The sequence below is a fragment of the Canis lupus genome, chromosome 10, assembly GCF_011100685.1.
Source record: "Canis lupus familiaris isolate Mischka breed German Shepherd chromosome 10, alternate assembly UU_Cfam_GSD_1.0, whole genome shotgun sequence".
Lineage (NCBI taxonomy): Eukaryota > Metazoa > Chordata > Mammalia > Carnivora > Canidae > Canis > Canis lupus.
In genome coordinates this window covers 56,683,991-56,704,506 of record NC_049231.1, presented here as the reverse complement: position 1 = coordinate 56,704,506, position 20,516 = coordinate 56,683,991, and the positions used below count along the sequence as shown (strand labels likewise).

The window sequence follows — 20,516 nt, the reverse complement described above, 5'->3', positions numbered from 1 at the left end:
CAAAAAAGTCTAAGGAAAATGGAAAGATGCAAAGCTCCCTGGGCAATGGAAATGACCCAGCTCCAGACTCATCTTTGTGAGGATAAACCGGCACTTGACAAGTGACGGCAGGCTTGATTCCTACGTCTTTAAAACACAGACATGTTCCACACTGTACCAGAGAGGCCATCTCCTCTGTGAAATATCTTATTGAGTTTGATACTCCGACACCAAACGGGTGTCCCAGAATGTGATTCAATTCTGACACTAACTGCCTGGAGCTGGCGCAGATCCTCCAGCTTAAGAGATCTGTCTCCCAAGACTGCCTCCACTTCAGATGCCAGACACAAGCCATACTTCTGACTGAGAGCTCTAAGTTCATAGGTTCCCATGAACATCCCCCCCTCGGGTTCAAAAATTTACTAGGACAACTCACAGAACTCAGGAAAATACTTATGTTTGCTGGTTTATTATAAAGGACACAATTTAGAAACAGCCAAATGGAAGAGGTCTATATGCAAGGTACGGTGTGGAGTGTAGAACTTTCAGGTCCTCTCAGGACCCACCACCATCCCAACACACTAATGTGTTCCCCAATCCAGAAGCTCTCCAAATCATGTCATTTAGGAGGTTTTATGGAAGTTTCAAGATGTAGATACGACGGATTAAATCAGCCATTGAGATTAAACTCAATCTCCAGGCCCCCCTCTTTCCCAGAGGTTGGTGGTTGGGGCTGAATGTTTCCACCTTATCATTATTTGGTCATTTCAGTGACCAATCCCATCCTAACGCTATCTAGAGGCCTTCCTCTAAAGTCACCTCCATTAACATATATCCAGGTGTGAGGAAGAAGGCTTTTCAGGAGTAACGAAAGACACTCAGCAAATTCCGAGGCTTTTAGGAGTTCTGTGCCAGGACTGAGGACAAAAACAAAACTTATTTCTTATTATACCACAAAGTTAAAAGCAAGAGGAAGAAGGCAAGTAAAACTGAAAGAACAGTTTTTATAACTCATAGAAAGAATATACAATATTTCATATATAATAGTATGTTACATGTATAAAACATCTATTATATACACAGCAGCCTAATCATAGAAAATATTTGTAAACTGGGTAAAAATTAGTAGCAAGCAGTTTGCCTTAGTAAAGGACAAAATCCAAGGTGGTGGTTACACTATCAATACAAGATGTGCTGTAAAAAGATGAATTCCTGCAGTAATGTCTTTTATATATCACTTCAGAATTCAGATTGAAGTCTAGAGAAGACTCAACATGTAGAGCATTTAAGAGGAACAGGAAACTTGTTATATACATTTCTACTGTGCTAGCCAAGATTCCTCACTTTAGAACATGCATTTGTAACAGAAACCCTACAACAGCATTCCCTCACGCTGGATCTGTCACTATGCAACTTCCCTATAAGGAGGCAGTAAGATACTTCTCTTTTCTCAAAATGAGGTACCAGCCTTCCACACCACTCCCACATTAAAGTGTGCCTTTAACATAACTGTTGAGTTTGATACTTTAATTCTTACTAGACTTTAACTAGGTCTAGATGTAATGGTTTCAGACACCCAGGGAAAGAGACCAGTCAACCATCAATACTCGACACCAGTGTCGAAATGTGATTCCCCAGATCAGCCACATCAGCAACACCTGGGAACCTGATGGAAATACTTATTATCAAGCCCCATCCTAGACTTACTGATTCAGAAACTCTGTGGGGTGGGCCCAGCAATTAACGAGATGACCAGGTGATTATGATGCATGCTCACATTGTGAAACCAGTGTTCCAGACACTGCTGGACTATTCTCTTTTTTTTAATTCTGTTACTCTTTTTTTCAGTATACAAGACTCTTAGAGAGCTCAGAGATTTTTCTGTCCCCACAGAATGGGAAGTCAGATGATAAGAAACTTGAATAAACATAGTTTTCCTGATATTTTCTGGATTCACTGAAAGCATTTTTTTTTTCTTTTCTAAACATCATTTAACCTGGAGGCAACACATTTTCTTTTCAATAACTTGTCATGGTTACTCATGACTTCTTCTAGATCACAAGATTCATTCCTGAGCCTTTTAAAGATCTTTTTAAAAACATGTTTCAATTACCCATTATCAATACTCTATGCCAATGAGCTTTGAATCATTTTATATTCCACTGAATATAGAAAAATAGGAATGTATACACTTTGGAGCCAGTCTGCCTTAGCCACTTATAAGCAGTGTGACCTTGGGCAAGCTACTTAATTTCTCTAGGTCTTAGTTTCCTCGTCTATACACTGTAGATAATAATAACACCTCTCATATGTGGTTGTTATAGGATTAACTGTTAATATATACAACAGTACCTGCACCAGTAAGCATCACGATAAATGCTATTACTATCATAACTATAGTAGTTCAGGGACCTAGACAACACAGAGGGAAAGCCACCCTAGGGTTAGGACAACTGATCAATACTAAGGAGAGGTGGGAATCTCCCTTGGAACTGCACGAAAGAGTAGATACAAAGAGCAAGGAACTACTCTACAACTGCAGATACAGTTCTCCTTAAAAGGGAGATAATACGTAACAGTCTAGAACCAGAAAGTAAATGACTCATGATCAAACCTAATTTGCCACCAATATGATACTGACCTAAAGACTTAAATGAAGACTCAAGAAAAAGACGTTAAGAGATTAAAGTACAAATCAATCCACAGCACAAGTCAGGATTATGGTTTTCATAAGGTTCCATGTTAATGAATAAGCTAGAAAATCTTCTAGAGTGACTCTCTGTTTAATCACTCATTTATGCCCTTAAATCAGGCAAGCTCAAAGAAAGATCACTTTACTTTTGCTTACCATCAAGAGAATTCTGAATGACACATACATCATAATCAGATTACACCATAAAGGTAACAAGAAAAGCTATATGAAAAATTAACAAAAAGCTTACCTGGCTTACATGGTTACAATTTATGGATAATAATCAAAGATATTAAGAAAAAAATCATTAACCCACTTTTCTCATTAGGAAATCATTTGATTTGAAATCTCAAAGTACAGATGCAAGACCTCAAATAGACTCCACTCTGATCTGTGGTTTAAATATATTCAGAACTGCTTAGTTTTCGTCATGATGGAACCTTTTCTGGATTTTCAGGGCAATTTCAGGACAAGACACTGCCCACCCCAATTAGGGCTAGGGTGAAAGTGTGTTCTAAGTATTCAACTGCAAGTGAGAAATCACAAAAGGAAGGCTGTGTTCCTGCTGACTTTAATAAATCAATGGCAAACTTACCTGTTACAGTATTAAATGTGCCCTTACCAGATTATGATATTGCTCTTTTACATCTAAAACCCTTGCATGTGACACAAATTCTCCTTGGTCACTCAAAGTATTCTATTATTGTGACAGGCCAGGTCAACCACTGTATCACAGGAACTCAGCACACAGGCTAATTTGTATATTTCTCCACATATAGTCCAGTATGTTGCATTATTTTGAAATATTAAAAAAGAAGAGAATCCCTATAAACCCAGGGCAGTTTGAAAAATCAATCATTTTGGCTTAGGATGGACAGTCTCCAAATATGGAGCTGTCTATTTTATGCAATGGTCAGCTTGCCCTCCTGGGACATATTTAAGTAGAGGCAAGCTGACTTTCTTATAGGGGAGACAGGGTGGGTGATTTTAAACAGAGCTCTAAGGGCCCGTGGGCCTCTAACAGGGCCCAAGAAGACTTACCTGCCAGAGCCTTGATGCGGGACCGCTCGAAGAGCCTTGCAGAACTGTTCTCGTTGTCCCAGTCGTCCACATCCCAGCGGTTGTTGACATCGCTGTACTGCTGTTGGATCTCAATGTTGTCATAGTCTGTGGCTACTGTGGTCGTCATCTTGAACTGTCTCAGCTGCTCCTCCACATCAGATCCTTCTTAGAGTTCTTTGAGAAAGAGAAAGAAAACCTATTTAGACATCTAATATGCACTGGGTGCCCATGAAACCCGCTGGGATAAAGGTGAGTAGGAGCTGAAACTCTTGCTACCAATCAAGAACAGATTTCTGGAGTCAAGCAAAGCTGATTTTGAACTTCACCACTGCCTCATAACACATGTGTGACCTTGGCCAGGGTACTTAACATCTCTGAGCCTCAGTCTCCCCCACCATTAAAGAGGAATGATAGTCTCCATGTTGAGAGGACTGAGTGAGATACAGATACCCAATACAGGATGGGTTTCTACCCTCTTCATAAAGTTTAAGCTTTGCAATTTTACGGTTTTATTGGAGGGGCACCTGGGTGGCTCAGTGGTTGAGTGTCTGCTTTGAGCTCAAGGCGTGATCCTGGGATCTGGGATCAAGTCCCTCATTGGGCTCCCTGCGAGGAGCCTGCTTCTTCCTGCCTATGTCTCTGCCTTTCTCTCTGTGTCTCTCATGAATAAATAAATAAAACCTTTAAAAAATAAAATTTTATCAGAGCTAGATGAATACCTACGTGGGGCTTCTGAATGAACTCATTTATTTCTACTCTATACCACTATTAACTATAACCTTTTAGCTTCTCTTAGAAATTATTACAATGTTATATAAGAGAACAGATCATTTCACCTAAATATCTCATTTTCCTATTAGAAAATTTGTGCCAACAATCAAATGAGATAGTAAATGGAAGTCAACAAGGACAGTTTCAGTGCATAATAGAGGCTCAATAAGAAATGACTGCAATTATTTATACTGCTATTTTTTTTAATTTTTTTTTTTTTTTATGATAGAGAGAGAGAGAGAGAGAGGCAGAGACACAGGCAGAGGGAGAAGCAGGCTCCATGCGCCAGGAGCCTGACGTGGGATTCGATCCCGGGTCTCCAGGATCGCGCCCTGGGCCAAAGGCAGGCGCTAAACCGCTGCGCCACCCAGGGATCCCTATACTGCTATTATTTACAAATTCTATGACCAATACCCAGTTCTCAGGGACCTACCAGGGGGCACAGGATTTTACAGGAACAAATAAGAAACAAGAATCTAGGCCTCAACTCTTGGTCCACTGCTATCCTCACTTTATCAAAATACCCTCAGAGAATTATGAGAATACTTTTAGCTTTAAATATAGCTACTTCCCTCTTCTTCTTCTTTTTTTTTTTCCAGTGGTTGAGTCATTTTATTGGACCTTTATTTAATTTAATTTAATTTAATTTAATTTAATTTAATTTTATTTTATTTTATTTTATTTTATTGGACCTTTAAGGGTTGGTTGTGGGGAGCATTCCCTCCATCTGGTCAGGGTCCTGCATAGGGGTCCTGCAGGGGAGACCATCTTAGGCTCTAGCTACTTCCCTCTTCAATGCAGCTATGATGCATCCGCTGAACCAGAATGTACTAAGAGCTTTACTACATGCTCAGCATTGTTTCAAATGCCAGGGATAACAGTAAACAAGATAAGGATTCAGCCCCAGGAAAGTCTAAGGCCTTGTTAGGAGTCGTCGGACAAGAAGCACACAAGGCAAAATAGTTGGGAGAAAATAAAAAGTGGAGCGAGGCAATAGAGTCGGTGATTGACCACACTGTTTCATAAATTTCAAAGTTAAAAGACTAGATAGATCTTATTGTTCACACCACTACCACCAAAAAGAAAAGAAAAAATATTAATTACATAATATGATAAATGCATTAGCTAATGCTACAGTGATCATATTGCAATACAGAAATAAATCAACATTCTGTACACCTTAAACTTACATAATGTTATACATCAATTACATCTCAGTTTAAGAAAGTTTAAGACTATTTCAGATCTGGTGGTCAAGGAAAGCCTCTCTGAGTTAGTATTTAAACTGAGATCTCAATGTCAAAAAGAACAGGTCACACTCAGATCAAGAGAAATAGCATTCCAGGCAAAGGAAAGACATTATGTTGAGAAACAGACAGCTTGTTGGAGGAATGAAGAAGCCAATGACCCATATAATTACCCACTGTCGCTCTGGATGGGAGTAAAATCCTGGATACTCATAGATATAATCAATCCCAGCAGTATAAACTTACCAGTAGATTAATTTTAACATGTACATTAGTAATGTATTTACCAATTTCATAAAAACACAAAAAATTATGGAAACCTAGGCCAATACGTATATTCTATTGATCTTACTGTTGGTTGCTTTTAACACTGAGTCATAACGCCCTTCAAAAAAACAGAAAAGTCAATAGTGTCATGTACCATTTGACCTTGGAGGTGATTAGTTTTCATAACTATGTCAATACAAAGGGTTTCATAAAATTCAGCGTTGGAGGATGCTGTCTCTACAGGAAAAAAATGTGAAGGCACTATGAATTCCAAATTTCTGCAAGTAGAGAAAGTGCAATTTAACCCAACCCAAGGTGAAATCTAAACACTACATACCTCTCGGGATTAGTGCTGGCTATTTGGTGCCACCTGCTGACCAATGAGAACATGCCACACTAGGGCCTCCAGGGCCACCACTAACCTATGCTGACTCCCACACCGGACTCCCTAAGTCCAACTACAACCATTTCCCCCATGTGTCCCTCTTCCTACCACTGACTTATCCCCAGATCAGTGACTGCTTTCCACAGATTTCTAAACAAGCAAGTGCTAATCCTTTCCCTAAGCTTTAAATAAGTTGTTCAAACCACGTAAGTACATTTTGTCCTAAAAATTCTTCCTTAATGGTTTGTTCTTTAACAACACCATTTTTCCTCAAAGAGGAAAGTGGGAAGCAGAAGTCTGTGTCCAAAAGAAATATCAATGCTGTTAGTTATTCCTTTTATCCAGTATTTCACTTGAGTGTCTAAGTACTTGGATATCAGAGTCATTTTTTTCTTCAGTATGCTCCATCTGTCCTAAGATAATATCCTTATCAAACAGCTGATTTTTTTTTTATAATGGAAGCTTTTCTCCCTCCTCCCCCACCCAGGGCAATGTTAAAGCAAAACATCCCAAACCCCAGCAGGGCCATAGTCAAAGATGTGACCTAACTAAGGGTAAAGGAAAAGTCAGAGTCAAGGAAAGACATGGATGAGTGTGCCCGTAGCACGGGGATTCCAAAAAGCCCAACACACTGGAAACACCATTATACCCCAACCCACTTCAACAAGTGCCAGCTGAGAGGACAGTTTATATCACACACAGAGGTGTCTCCAGTAGGTTATCTATAAAGGGCTAGATTTTCCCAAGGTTCTATCAGCCATTTGTCCCCACAGCCAGTGAAATAATCTGTACTTCTGAAATGGCTGTGGGAAGATTAGGAGGACAGAAGAACAGAAAGCTGGCCATCTGCCTGGTGGGTCTGCCACTTGAAAAGCAAGAGAGGAGTGTGTAAGGTTGGCAAGACCATCGACTCTCTCAGAGAACAGTTCTCAATGCCCCCAATGCACTTAGTGAGGGCCCAGATTCTGACTTGATCACCACAGCAGGAACTCATTAAATAATCCCCAAGTAAATAAAAATCAGTAATATCCTGGGTGCAATATAAATAATACCCAAGTTTTTGTGGCTAGGGGCTAGGTTTTGAGAAGATGGTTAAGAGTGCATACCTACCTTCCCTGCCCTAAGTCTGTGTGTGTGTGCGCGTGCATGTGCACATGCATGTGTAAAAACAAGGAATATGCAAACCAAAATCCCGTCACTGAATTATTCTTCTCTAGCCCTACATCCTATAAACTGGAATTTTCTAAAAGATACAAAAAATTCAAAAGGTTCATCATTTCCTGCTTCAGTAAGAAGACAATAATTTTATTTCTTCAAACTGGCAAAGCAAAACAGAAATATAGATGAGGAAATGATTACCCTAGACCCAGAAGGCAAATAGGTTCTTATAGCTTGTGCATATGCTCCATGCATATGGTCATAACCATCAAAAAAAAAAAAAAAAGCTAGAACATTACTATTCCAAGTTTCAGTAGTATTCTATTAGTTTGCCTCTTTATTGATTAAAATTCCATAAATCAATACCTGGCAAAGCCCAGAGGGAAAATATCTGTTTTTTTTTAAATGTCTGTTTATTTTCCAAGGTGCTAAATCTGTTTTCCAGGTGATATAGATATTGGATAAATGCACAGGGTTTTATTCTTTTCCACTGCCTTGTTTCCTGTGCTTCTGTTTCTGCACAAAATCTCCCTGGGTGACGTTACCCACCCCCTAATCTTTGGCTCCTCCTTTCTGGACACAGCTGCTCCTTGGACCGCTAAATCCAAGGTTCACCAGGTCTGTATCTAAAACTAAGCCCATAATTCCTCCCTCCAGACCCCATTTCCTTTCCATCACTCTCTCAATGAATGGCACCCTTCTTTCTCCCAGCTACCTCAGCTAGACACCTTGCAATGCTCCCTCACCTCTCCCCAATCTCCCATCTTCAGCTCCCAAGGCTGCTTGGTTTTCCTGATACCTCAGGAGTTAGCTCAAGCAACAGTTTTTTTCTTTTACCAGCAACTCACCTCAAATTTTAATCCCTATCCTTTCCCCAACATTGCCACCAGAGGGACCTTTCTCAAATGAACTCTAATCATTTCAATCCTGTGACTAAAACCCACTGAGGCATACGCCTTCAGAATAATGCCCAGAAACCTTTGAAGAAGAAAGGGGACGATTCACGAGGGGACTCTGATCAGCTTCTCCAGCCTGGTCTCAATATTCCTGTCCTAAGCTCTGGTAGCTCCTGAGAAAACAAAAAAAGTGAGGAGGCTCTTGACTTACCTCCAAATGACCTGGAAATAGCTTTTTCCTCTCCCCACAAATCCTAGCTTAGGTATCACCTTATCCAGGAAGCTACCCCATATCAGTTACCACTACCTCCTGGTCTGAATGAAGACAACCTTGGATAACCCTGCATATGTCCTCCCTTGCAAGACACCTTATACACCACTGACCTATCACTTATCAGACTTTCTCATGAGTACAAAACTTCTATTTACTTATTGTCACTAGGCTCTTGAGGTCATGTTCCCATCATATTGTCCTTATATCTTCTCAACTCCTAGTGGGGTGCTTAGAAGCAAGCATTAAATGCTTGCTAATTATTTATTTGTGGCTGGCTAGGAAACTGGTAGGTGGAGGTCTGGAAGGTGAGGGCACAGGCGCAATGTCAGTTCAAGCTGCCACTCTGGTACTATCTTTATTAGGCACAAAGGCCAAAACACATATTCATTTGAGCTACATAGATCTCCTGGGCACTCTGTTTTCAAGGAAGTCACAGTTTTAGACTAGGCTGCTGATAAATGTGAAGAGATTTAATAAGGTGCTTCTCCTTGTACATATTAAAATTTATGTTTCCCTTTTTAATTTAGTTTTAACCCAACAAAAGAATTGTCTGAAGTACTCAGATTTCAGAAGTAAAGCAACAAGTAGAGAATAAATGGGATTTTCACTGGCACTATACACATACACATCATGCGCGCACACACACACACCTCCTTAATATCCAATTTTAATTAAAGGCTCTAATAAATTAAATGAAAATGAAAACGGTAACTAACATTTGCCAATCCTTTTTGAGGAAGAAACCCATATGCTAACAATTATTTTGGCAGAAGCCACAGACCCAAATGTTCTGCAAACACTTAAAACCCTCCCACTTTACTCATAAAAGACTTGAAAAAGCATACGGCGGAATGCTGGTGTGCTATCTTTAAAAAAAAATTCTGCTCAGGGACTTTGAAGAGATCAAGCTGTGGGTCTGACAATTTCCAGGAAGAGACCCAGGAGAGATCTGCCCCAACCCTCTCAACTGCTCTGCCTCCAGAAAGTAAGACTTGAGTCACACCCTGTTTGTAATGTGCCCACTGAGGCATTCTGCAGCACGCACAAAATGGCCAACAAAGAGAAATAGCTGCAAGAAATCACAGGGTTGGATAAACCCAGCAAACCTACTGTTATTCAGGTTCATGAAGCTGGCTTCACAATAAAGTCCAAGACTCCATCTTAAATATCCAGAGTTGTCTGCTCACAAAACCAATACATAAATGGTGAGTTCTAGAGTGACAACAAAGTCAGGTACCTAGTATTTTATAAAAGTGAATTTTTTCACTTTTTTTTTTTTTAAGTAAGCTCTATGCCCAAAATGGGGCTTAAACTCATGAGATCAAGAGTCACAGGCTCTACCAACTGAGCCAGCCAGGCACCCCAGTATCATTCACTTTTAAAATTACCAGTTTACTTGAAGCTTTACAGAAACACATCAACTATACAAAAAGTATGATACAGTTGTATAAACTAGCCAAATATTCATAGAACAAGAACACTCTGAGAGAGAAGTATGCTCAGAGACCTATTTAATAATTAACCACCGTTAACAAAGGTGGTCTCCAATACTGTACACTAACTTTCATTTGTTTTATTTATCAATGACAGAATAGGTTAAAATCTCCCACTGAGTGTGGAGTTATCAAATTTTCCTTATAATTCCCTGGATACATACAAATCATAACTATTTTATCTTCTTGATAGGTTGTTAACCCTGAAATAGCCTATTTTCTCCCTATTCACATGTTAATAAATCTATGTTTATTGATAGTAATATATGCCTGGTTTATCTTTTCCATTCTACTATTTCACCTTCTATTTTGTTTTAGGTTTTACTTATGTCTCTTATTTTTTAAATCTAATCCAAGTGTTTCTGTCATTTTTGTGGGCAAATACAATCCATTTACATTTATTAGGATCATAGGCATATTCAACGTTTCAACCAACTTGTTTTCTCTCTTAATTAATGAAATGGGGAAACCAGGGCCCAGTTAAACAACTAGATCATATCATATACAGCTATGAGCTCAAAATCTATAATATCTTTGTTACCTCTGAAACCTGAGCCACAAGAATTCAATCTAATCTTTAAAATACAGAAAGCAGATGAGTCTAACAAATCATCAGAAAATGCTAATAGTATTTAAAATAGTTTAATTTTCATACTGGCTTACTTTTTGTGGGCATAATACTTTTACTTGCTTTTTCATTCAGTCCTTCCCAGCAGCCCTTTGAGGTAGATAATATTATTAGCCCTACCTCATTTATTTGTTGGGTTGTTTTTTTATTGTTTTTTTTTTTTTTTTTTTTACGATTTATTTGACAGAGAGAGAGATTGAGACAGCATAAGCAGGGGGAGCAGGAGAGAAGAAGCAGGCTCCCCACTGAGCAGAGAGCCAGACATGGACTCAATCAAGACCTGAGCAGACACTTCACCGATTAAGCCATCCAGATGCCCTCTACTTTATTTATTTTATTATTTATTTTATTTTGTATTTTCTTAAAGTAATCTCTACAGTCAATGTGGGGCTTGAACCCACAACCCCAAGATCACATCACATGCTCTATTGACTGAGCCAGCCAAAGGCCTTATTAACCCTATTTTGGAGAGGGGGCCAAAAAAATGTGCTTTTTTTGAGGTAAGATACAGAGTATCTACAGAGTAGGATTAAAATTTCATGGATGGGAGATTAGGGGGAAAAGTATCTTTAAAAAAGTATCTAAAAGACTCCTTTGTGGAGAAAAGGATTAACGAAAAAAAGGTTGAAATGCACGGCCAAGCTGAGAAAAAACACATATCACCTTTAAGTAAACAAAGACTTAAAAGTAGCCTTAGAAGATAGGAAGATGAAGAACACATTTCTTTGTAGAAAGAACTTTCCTATCCTACATATCATGTCTTTGATGTAAAAATTCATAGTAGGTTACTCTCCCCAAACACTAATATATGTTATTAAGCAAAATGATGATGATTTAGCCATCTTCTGTCTAAAATATTCACAAATTAAAGCACCTATTACAAAGCACCTGCTGCAGACCGAATGTTTATGTCCCTCCATAATTTATTTTAAATCCTAATGCCCAATGTGATGGCATTTGGAGGTGATTATTAGTGTCCTTATAAAACAGACCCAGATTCTTTGAGGAGCAAAATTAACCCTTATTATAAAGGAAATTTATTATTTTAAAAGATTTCACCAGCAAACAGTATACTGGCCATAATTTATTTTAAAGCACTCTATTAAAAAGAATTTATCTCTATAGCTTAATAATTTGTATTACACAATGACCAAAAGCAGATTTCTACAAGGAGGATTAAAATGTAAGGGGGAAAACAAGGCCTCTCTCAGACCTTCTTCAATTTTATAAGGTAAACTGCATGAAAAAACAGTGGAATTATAAAAGAATTATTATTTGAGTACCTTAAATGAAAATTCTTAATATACTGAGTAGAAATTTATTCTTTTACTATTTGTATATTAAAATTTTATTCTTTTTTTAAAGATTTTAAAAATTTATTTATTCATGAGAGACAGAAAGAAAGAGGCAGAGACATAAGCAGAGGGAGATGCAGACTCTCTGCAGGGAGCCCGATATGAGACTCAATCCCAGGACCCCAGGATCACAACCTAAGCCAAAAGCAGACACTCAACCACTGAGCCACCCAGGTGCCCCTGTATATTAAATTTTTAAAGAAAATACCTTGCTTCTTTTCTTGCCTGTGATACCATTTAGATTCTAAATATAAATCTGCAAGTCCTAAATTTTTTTTTAGCTTTATTTTGAAAACAGATTAGAGCTTTTCCAATGTCTATCTGTAAGTCTCAAAACCACCTAAATTGAATCAAACAAAAATATTCAATAATTTCTACTAAATATATGAATATTTCTCACTGGCAATTAAAGGCCAAACCTGTTTTTATTCTCCTTATAGAGAGAAGCAATTAAAATTGAAATCACTAACTCAGTGCAGACCTAACACAAAGATCTGATGGCCAATGTGGGGGTTTCTGAGTCAACTATAAATATTTGGGTCTCTTATTCCCAGATAGTTTTAAATTACATTACAATATAGGCGTAATGGTACTGCTGCCAAACTGCTGATCCTGAATTTCAGTGAGTCTGGCATTTCACTGTGTTATTGTTTGTGAAATTTCATAAGTCAGTATCACGTGTGCCCAAACAATAGAGGAGCAATAATGTGTTTTCTATTTGGGAAGCTGACTTTTCCTTCTAAAGTAGCCATGGGCCAAAATTCTCTGCAAATCTATCAAGTGAAAATGCCAATCTCCACTACCTGGAATAGTGACCAAATGAAGGAAATATGTAAAATGGCAATGAAAAGTAACACTGTAGGAAATGAAGAATGTAGCGCACACACACATACCCTAAGATCCTCTCTGTTCTGTTCATTGCTATACACCAGCACCAACATATCTTGCTTAAACTACAGCAGGTGCTCAAAAACAATTATGAAACAACTCTGAAACGCATTGCTTCTTTCTGCCTAATATATATCCTGGACCCAGTAAAATTCTCAGTGTTACATAAGGGGCTACCTTCTCTTCACTCAATTTCACTTAGGAAAGGAGGCATTTTTGCAAGAAGTTTGTTTTCAAATGTTGCAAAATAAGATAGGTCATATTTGGATAGGAATGGAGTAACCACTAATTTCACAATCTCATCTGGAATAAATAAATAAATAAATAAATAAATAAATAAATAAATAAATAAATAAATAAATAAATAAATCTTAATACATAATGTTTTAAGAATCATCCCCCTTTGCAAAGTGACCTAAATTCTAGGCATGTCTAATATCCAAATCCCAAGGTTTAAATATTACTGGTTAAATTTTCTCAGAGATCAGTTCAAATAATTCTCACCGCTTGGGTTAATGCTTCAGTAGCAAGCCTTTTCCAGGTATATGCCTGGTAAATGTTTCCCAAACTCACTTAGAACTCTGTAACCTTTCAAATGAACAAAATGACTAAAGGTTGGGCTATGATACTTGGAAAAGAGAAGTGACATTGATTCCAGAAAAAAACATTCCAATAATTATCATTTTAACATGATCAAGCCTCTATTACTAAAATTTAGGTCTGATCAATTTGAAAAAAACTTTTAAGAAAAAACAACTTTTAACAATTTACATAGGCTGAAATCCATTAGAATTCTGCACATTACTTTCAAAAGCTTGATTCCAAAGGGGCTCAATGTGAAGTTTGGTAACAGAGGTCAGTTAAAGTAAATGTGGAGATCCATTTGGCTTTCCAAAATATTTAAACACTAATAGGTGAGAAAAAGGAGCCACAGTGTTCAAATGCTAAGTTTAGCATCACGGAGGAGCTCTCTGATACACAACTAAGGGCGTGCATTCATCATAGGTGACCAAACACATCTACCACAAGGGCCAGACCATAATCTGACCAACTGAACCACCAACCCAGCACCCCACCAAACTTCTCACAAAGGCATAGAATAAAGCATGGCCTATCCAAAGCTACAGAGGCATGGGTCTGCAATTCAAATTTGCTATTGCTCAAATCACTTCAAAATGAAAATAAGGTTTCATCTGGTCAAGTCTGTAATCAGGTTCCAGAGCAAAGGAAACCAGCAACTTTCCTTGTTCCCCCAACAGCAGAAAATAGGCTTAAAAGAACAAGAACTAGAGCATTCAGAGTATTGTCTTTAAAAGCTCCTCTAGTGATATGATTTTGGAAACTGCATTTTTGAACTCCTCGCTTGAACAAATTCAAACCTAGACTTTCATCTCCTTGAAGTGTTATTAATAAACCAGTTTTCTACTCCCCAAAATATCTATAACATAACATGCATTTTGTTTATCCCGTTCCCAAATGCTTTCAAAGAAGTTAGTTACTTCATTTGCCAAACTCAACAACAGAGTAAAGAACGAACAGGATGAGCAAAGTTGAGAGCTGGAGGCAATAAATTCTGTTAGCATTCGGATTCTGTGTAGAAAAAAAATCAGGGGGAGGGGGTGGGTACCCCAGTGGTGGCCAGACATTTAGGGATGTCTGAATGAACTCTGATGCTGTCTTTCATGCCCTCAAAGGCTAAGGCCAATCCAAAAAGGATCCTGTAATTAAGGAAGGCTTTCTGATCTCATTAGCAACAGAACTATTATCTTTTAATAACTTATGATTTTAAAGATTAGGTTAACAGAACCAGGTCAGCCTAAACATCACCTTCTCTAGGAAGGCTTTTTTGAAGTTCCCAGTCCCAACTCAAGGCCTCCTATTACATGCTCTTGCTAGTGTCTTTTCCTCATGGCATATACAGAAAATAATTACATGTGTGATTATTTGTTAAATGACTACCTCACCTTATACACTGTACTCTCCATGAACTATTAGGCATTTCCCCTCTCTCTTTTTTTTAAAGATCTTATTTATTCATGAGAGACACACAGAAAGAGAGGCAGAGACACAGGCAGAGGAAGAAGCAGGCTTCATGCAGAGAGCCTGATGTGGGACTCACCCTGGGCCGAAGGCAGATGCTCAACGACTGAGCCACCCAGGTGTCCCCCTCTCTCTTTTTTATCAATGTAACCCTACATACAATACCCAGCACATAACAGACAATAACCCTGAACTTGTTTCCCTCTTTGAAGCAAGTGTCTTGATTGGCTAATACTATTTTCTTGTAACTTTAAAAATGAAAGTTATTGTTCTAAATTTATAGCAGGTACCTTATTTTTGCTTTGAGTCAAACCATTCCATATTAGAATTTCCCCTGGTTTACTATAGACAATTGACTTTAAGATGTTAGGGTTTGGGTTTTTTTTTTCTTAATTGTACAATGTCTTCATTAATTTGACTGTTAAATTGCTACAGCTAGCAATCATTTTACATATGTAAAGTTGAATTCCCTTTGTATTTCACATGTAATTTTCTAACTGAGTACATTTTATATTAAGGATGGATTATGCATGCATGTTTGGGTCAATGAAAGCAATGCCTTATTTGATTTACCCTTTAAAGTATTTTTTTTTTATTTATTTATGATAGTCACAGAGAGAGAGAGAGAGGGGCAGAGACATAGGCAGAGGGAGAAGCAGGCTCCATGCACTGGGAGCCCGATGTGGGATTCGATCCTGGGTCTCCAGAATCGCGCCCTGGGCCAAAGGCAGGCGCCAAACCGCTGCGCCACCCAGGGATCCCTTGATTTACCCTTTAAAAATAAAAGTTCCCTGAATATTTGATCCTTCAAAAAAATTTAATGAATAAGCTTTAAAATCTTCTCATCTTCCAAGAGTATTACAAGCACTTTCCCTACCACTTTCCTTACTTTCTTGCTGTAAAAAGAAAAAAAAAAATTCTAATGGGTCCAATGGTAAATTTGTTCAAATGAAAGCTGTAAATACTAAAAAAAAAAAAAAAAAAAAAAAAAAATTCTAAAATAAACCCCTCAATGGTCAAGAATTATCTGCATTTCTTTTTCTTACTATATTTACCACATTACCACTTTTAACCTTCCCTCACTAACCAAAAGAAAAACTTCAAATGACAACTTCAAATGTCTATTTAAATTACAGAGATGAATTCCCCAAATAAAAATCACATCGCTGTCTTAACAGCCATACTCAAGGGGTGTGGGCTCAAAGGTAAAAGTTATGGGCAGAGTCATAACCGAGGGCCCAGGCACCAACAAGACTTTCCTCACTACCTCAGAAAGTATAGTTAGTACAGTGAAGGACCTTGGACCCAGAGGAGACTCAAAACTGTTCAAAAACACATACAGTAGTCCATTTAGACATTTAAAGTACCCACAGTTGGAAGAGGTGAAAATTGACAGCAGTCCAAAGAAAATATGGTAAGCTCAATCGAAAGTACCAGCAGCAGGTAGTGCAAACATAGTTTGGTTGTTAGAAATGAAGTTACACCCCAGGGCACTGACCAATCCTGTATTGAGTATTGAGAAAGGGGTAGCCAGGCTCTTAAGACACCTGGGAAGAAGAAAAAAAAAAAAAAAAAAAGACACCTGGGAGTCCAGGCCCTGGAGCTAGGACCTCACAAGGGGAAAAGTCTTAAGGGGACATTGGGCATGTATCTATAAGGAGCTTCAAGAGGCCTCATGTGGGCACTGGCTGCCACAAATTCCTTGGCAGACAGGAAGCAACAAATTCATAGTGACTCAGGGTTAGAAAGCGCTTTCTAACAACTTGAGCTCTCCAAAAATGCAGAGGGTTGCCTGGAGAGCTGGTTCCCCTATCACCAGCAGTTCACACAGGGTGGTTAAGTAGCATTTGACAGGAAAGTTGGAGAGGAAACCAAGTACCGTGTGGGAAGCCGGGCTATACATGAATGCTTCCAACCAGCAGGCCACTATGATTTGGTTAACCACAAAGTATTAACCATTCTTGTGATCAGCACCCTGTAGTAGTACTACAGTACTTGAAACTTGGTTCCCAAGGTATGCATGATACTCTCTTCAATGGGGCTCAAGACATATTTCAAAAGAATGACTTTTCCATTCCTATTTTTAACTGAATCTCTATTACCTTAATTATAGTCAGTCTTTGTGTTTCCACATATTTTGATTCTCTTTAAAACAAAAGTACTCTTCTGCAAACATTTTTAAATATTTTCATCGGATTGCACAACCCCGCTGGAAAAAAAAATGGGCAAAAAATTTCGAAATTGGCTTTTGCATTTTGTTTTTTTTGTTTTTTTTTGCATTTTGATATAAACATTAATCTCAAGTGCACCATTGAAAATGTTTATCAAAATAATTATTTTACTAGACAACCTTATACTTTTATTAATATCATAAAGTACCAACTAAAACATATGTTCTTTATAAAACTATTTAAAAAAATATTTTATTTGAGAGACAAAGCAGAAAGAGCATAAGTAGAGAGAGAGGCAGAGGGAGAGGTAGAAGCAGACTCCCCACTGAACAGGGAGCCCAACGTGGGGCTCAATCCCAGGACCCTGGGATCATGACCTGAGCTGAAGGTAGACACTCAAAGGACTGAGCCACCCAGGTGTCCTCTAAGAAAACTTTCAATTAGAAACTACTGCCGATGCTGTCACTCAGAACATATTATTGAGTATGGTGTTGTCCTAAGCAAAAGGCAGAGGCATTCTTGACATCTATATAGATGTGAAAAAGCAAAAGTTTTTATTTAAGAAAGTTGGAATGTCAGAATATAATGTGCTTCATAAATCCTTTGTTTATACTGTTTAAATGAAACCGCTCTTTGCTTCTTCAGTTTAGGGAGAAGGGCATTACATTTCGAGTAGTTTCCTTAAGAGATTATTTGGTGATTCTCTGATCCAGTTTCTGCTCTAGTGGAGGGGATGTAAACTCATCGGTCCCACCTAGTGTAAAGTCAATACACACACATCTAGCACTGGTCATTTTGTAGCTACATCCTCAAAAAATGAGTTGGTGACAAACCAAATCAAATAACCAAGGCATCAAGGGCACCTGGGTGATTCAGTCGGTTGAGCGTCTGACTCTCGATTTTGGCTCAGGTCATGATCTCAGGGTACCAGGATCCAGCCCCAAGTAGCAAAGGCTCCATGATTGGTGGGGAGTCTGCTTGAGATTCTCTCCCTCTCCTTTCTGCCCCTCCCTCCACTCACACTCTCTCAAATAAATAAATCTTTAAAAAAATAATATCCAAGGTACCACATCAGCTATGGAATTTGTTTTGCTATGGTTGTTTTAAATACAGTTCCTGGAAGTGTTATCTTACCTGCTTTCTAAAGGCAGATCATGACTGCACCAAAACATTTCTGAAAAAAGTAAATGAATACTTTTGGAAGCATCAAGAAAGTATGGGAAAGCCATTCTCTTTAACCATACTCAGCTATAGGATGATGAAAAATTAGGCATTTAGTAGTTTCTCTGCCAGAAGTTGTCTGGTTTTGCTTTCTGGTGATGTTTTTGATACTGCTGTTTTCTCAAAAAGGGTTGGTATGTTGAAAGACCAGGAATGAAAGACCTATTTGTGAGACCAGTGATGAGAGCAAGGATCAAAATAGTAACCTACAAGGATGGTCATTTTCATGCTTATGGAGATTTCTTGCCTCTAAGCCTTGGATACTTTCAAATTCTGCTAAATCCCCGGATCCTCCAGGGGAAGGAGTAGGCAGCCAGTGTCAGAGACTTTTCTAAAACACGACTTGCCCCACTGTGCCTAGAGGAGGACCAACAGGGAAAGTACTGGTCTGCTTAGTTTGCTCTGACTGCAAAGGCACTAACCCAGGGGGCAGAGACCCCTCACACTATGGAAGGCAGCCAGTGGCTTACACAGTGGAGTAAAGACTGGCCAAGTTCCCATGAGATCCTTCTACCTTCAAATAGAGCCTGCGAAGAAATGGGAGTATAATATACATCAGAATGGAGACTCCAGTCCTGGGGCAGGTGAGACTAGTTGACCAGGCTCCAAAAAAAACATTTTTAAATTAATCAGCCCTTTAAAAAAATTAATCAGCCCAAGAGAATAAGCTCCACAGGGCAAGATTTTTTTAACTTAGCAATCACCGACCAGAAGACTAAAATGTACTCAGTTGTTAAAATCCTTCTTTGTGTCAAATCCAGAGTGACTGCTGTGCCAGGGAAGAGGTCAGCTACACAGGCAGGGAATATCAGTGCTTCTCCTGCCTCACCGCCACGGAGGGAACATGGCAATGACAACAAGTGCCTTCTTCTCAAGGTGAGCTGGGTGATGTACTAGCTCAGGAGTCTGTGCAGAGCTCCCCCCTTGGCTCCTAATGGAGACAAGGCCAACAAGCGTTGGTCCTCTTCAATGCAACTGCTTACCACTCACCCACTCTCTAGGAACTTCCCTCTGGAAGTTCCAGAAAGTTCTTGCTAACCAGCTCAGCAGGCTTTACAAATGGAGGAGACACTCCCCCTTGCTTTCATTCCAAAAAGCGCGCACGCGCGCACACACACACACACAGAACAAAGCCAGAGTATGCCCTTGGTTTTACACTGAGGTAGATTTTTCATTAACACACCTCTGTCTGACTTCAGGCTAAGTCCATTAATCTTTCTCTATGCACAGAACCTTGCAGGAAAAGCAGGCTGGGAGCTGTCACCCATGTATACACATCCCAGCCCCAAAAGGTATTCTCTGAAGTATTTATTTCATTTCCTCTAAATAGCAGGAGGTATCCTGCATCTCTTGCCATGCCTCCCTTGCCAGAAACAGACAGCAATGTCAGGAGCAGCCTCCTCTGATGTAAACCAACTACTCACGCAGGAGGGGTGGGCAGGTCCAGCCAGACCACTCTGTCAGCCTGACCATCCCACAGCACTAAATTGATGCCAGCTGCCCATTACCGGCTACATTCCTTAGGTCTCTGGAACCGGCTCCTGACAAGAATAACAAACCTTCACCATCAGCTTCCAGATGATAGCAGAGGTGAGGCCTTCGGGGCCACAAAGCAGAAAACCACCAGCTTCCCGAACATCATAGCTACTGTCTCTCATGGTGAGGGGTGGAGATGGGGATGGGGGGGGGGGTCCCCATATCAGAGGCCAGTAAGTGTCTTTTAGATAAGAGATGAATGAATTCTGATATCCTTTAAAAGAAAAATATATTTTTATTGTCTTTATTTCTCCGAATTTTACATGTGGAAAAGGATGCTGTCATATTACAAGGATTAATGGCAGGTCTGGGAGCCCTTTAATCCAGTCTTGCTTTCAAATGTGTTTATCGAATGTCCCAAAATATGCTAAATGATCACCCACGGCACAAATTCTCAGCGAGCTGTAAAAACTTAGCAAAAATGTGATCAGATTTTTCTCCAAAAAGTCTCTA

At 39.0% G+C, this 20,516-nt stretch overlaps 1 protein-coding gene and 1 long non-coding RNA gene across 2 annotated transcripts in view; one reads left to right on the top strand and one right to left on the bottom strand.

The window, feature by feature from the left end:
* SPTBN1 (spectrin beta, non-erythrocytic 1) overlaps positions 1 to 3,860 on the bottom strand; it is a 142,064-nt gene extending 138,204 nt beyond the window's left edge. The window contains 1 exon segment of the mRNA XM_038551274.1: positions 3,713 to 3,860. Within this exon segment, the coding sequence (XP_038407202.1) occupies positions 3,713 to 3,860 (148 nt within the window).
* Positions 765 to 20,184, top strand: LOC119873675. The gene is made up of 3 exons (XR_005365988.1): positions 765 to 3,982; positions 19,289 to 19,403; positions 20,052 to 20,184. It is a non-coding gene; the product is annotated as an uncharacterized LOC119873675 (long non-coding RNA).
* Positions 20,185 to 20,516: the final 332 nt, after the last annotated feature.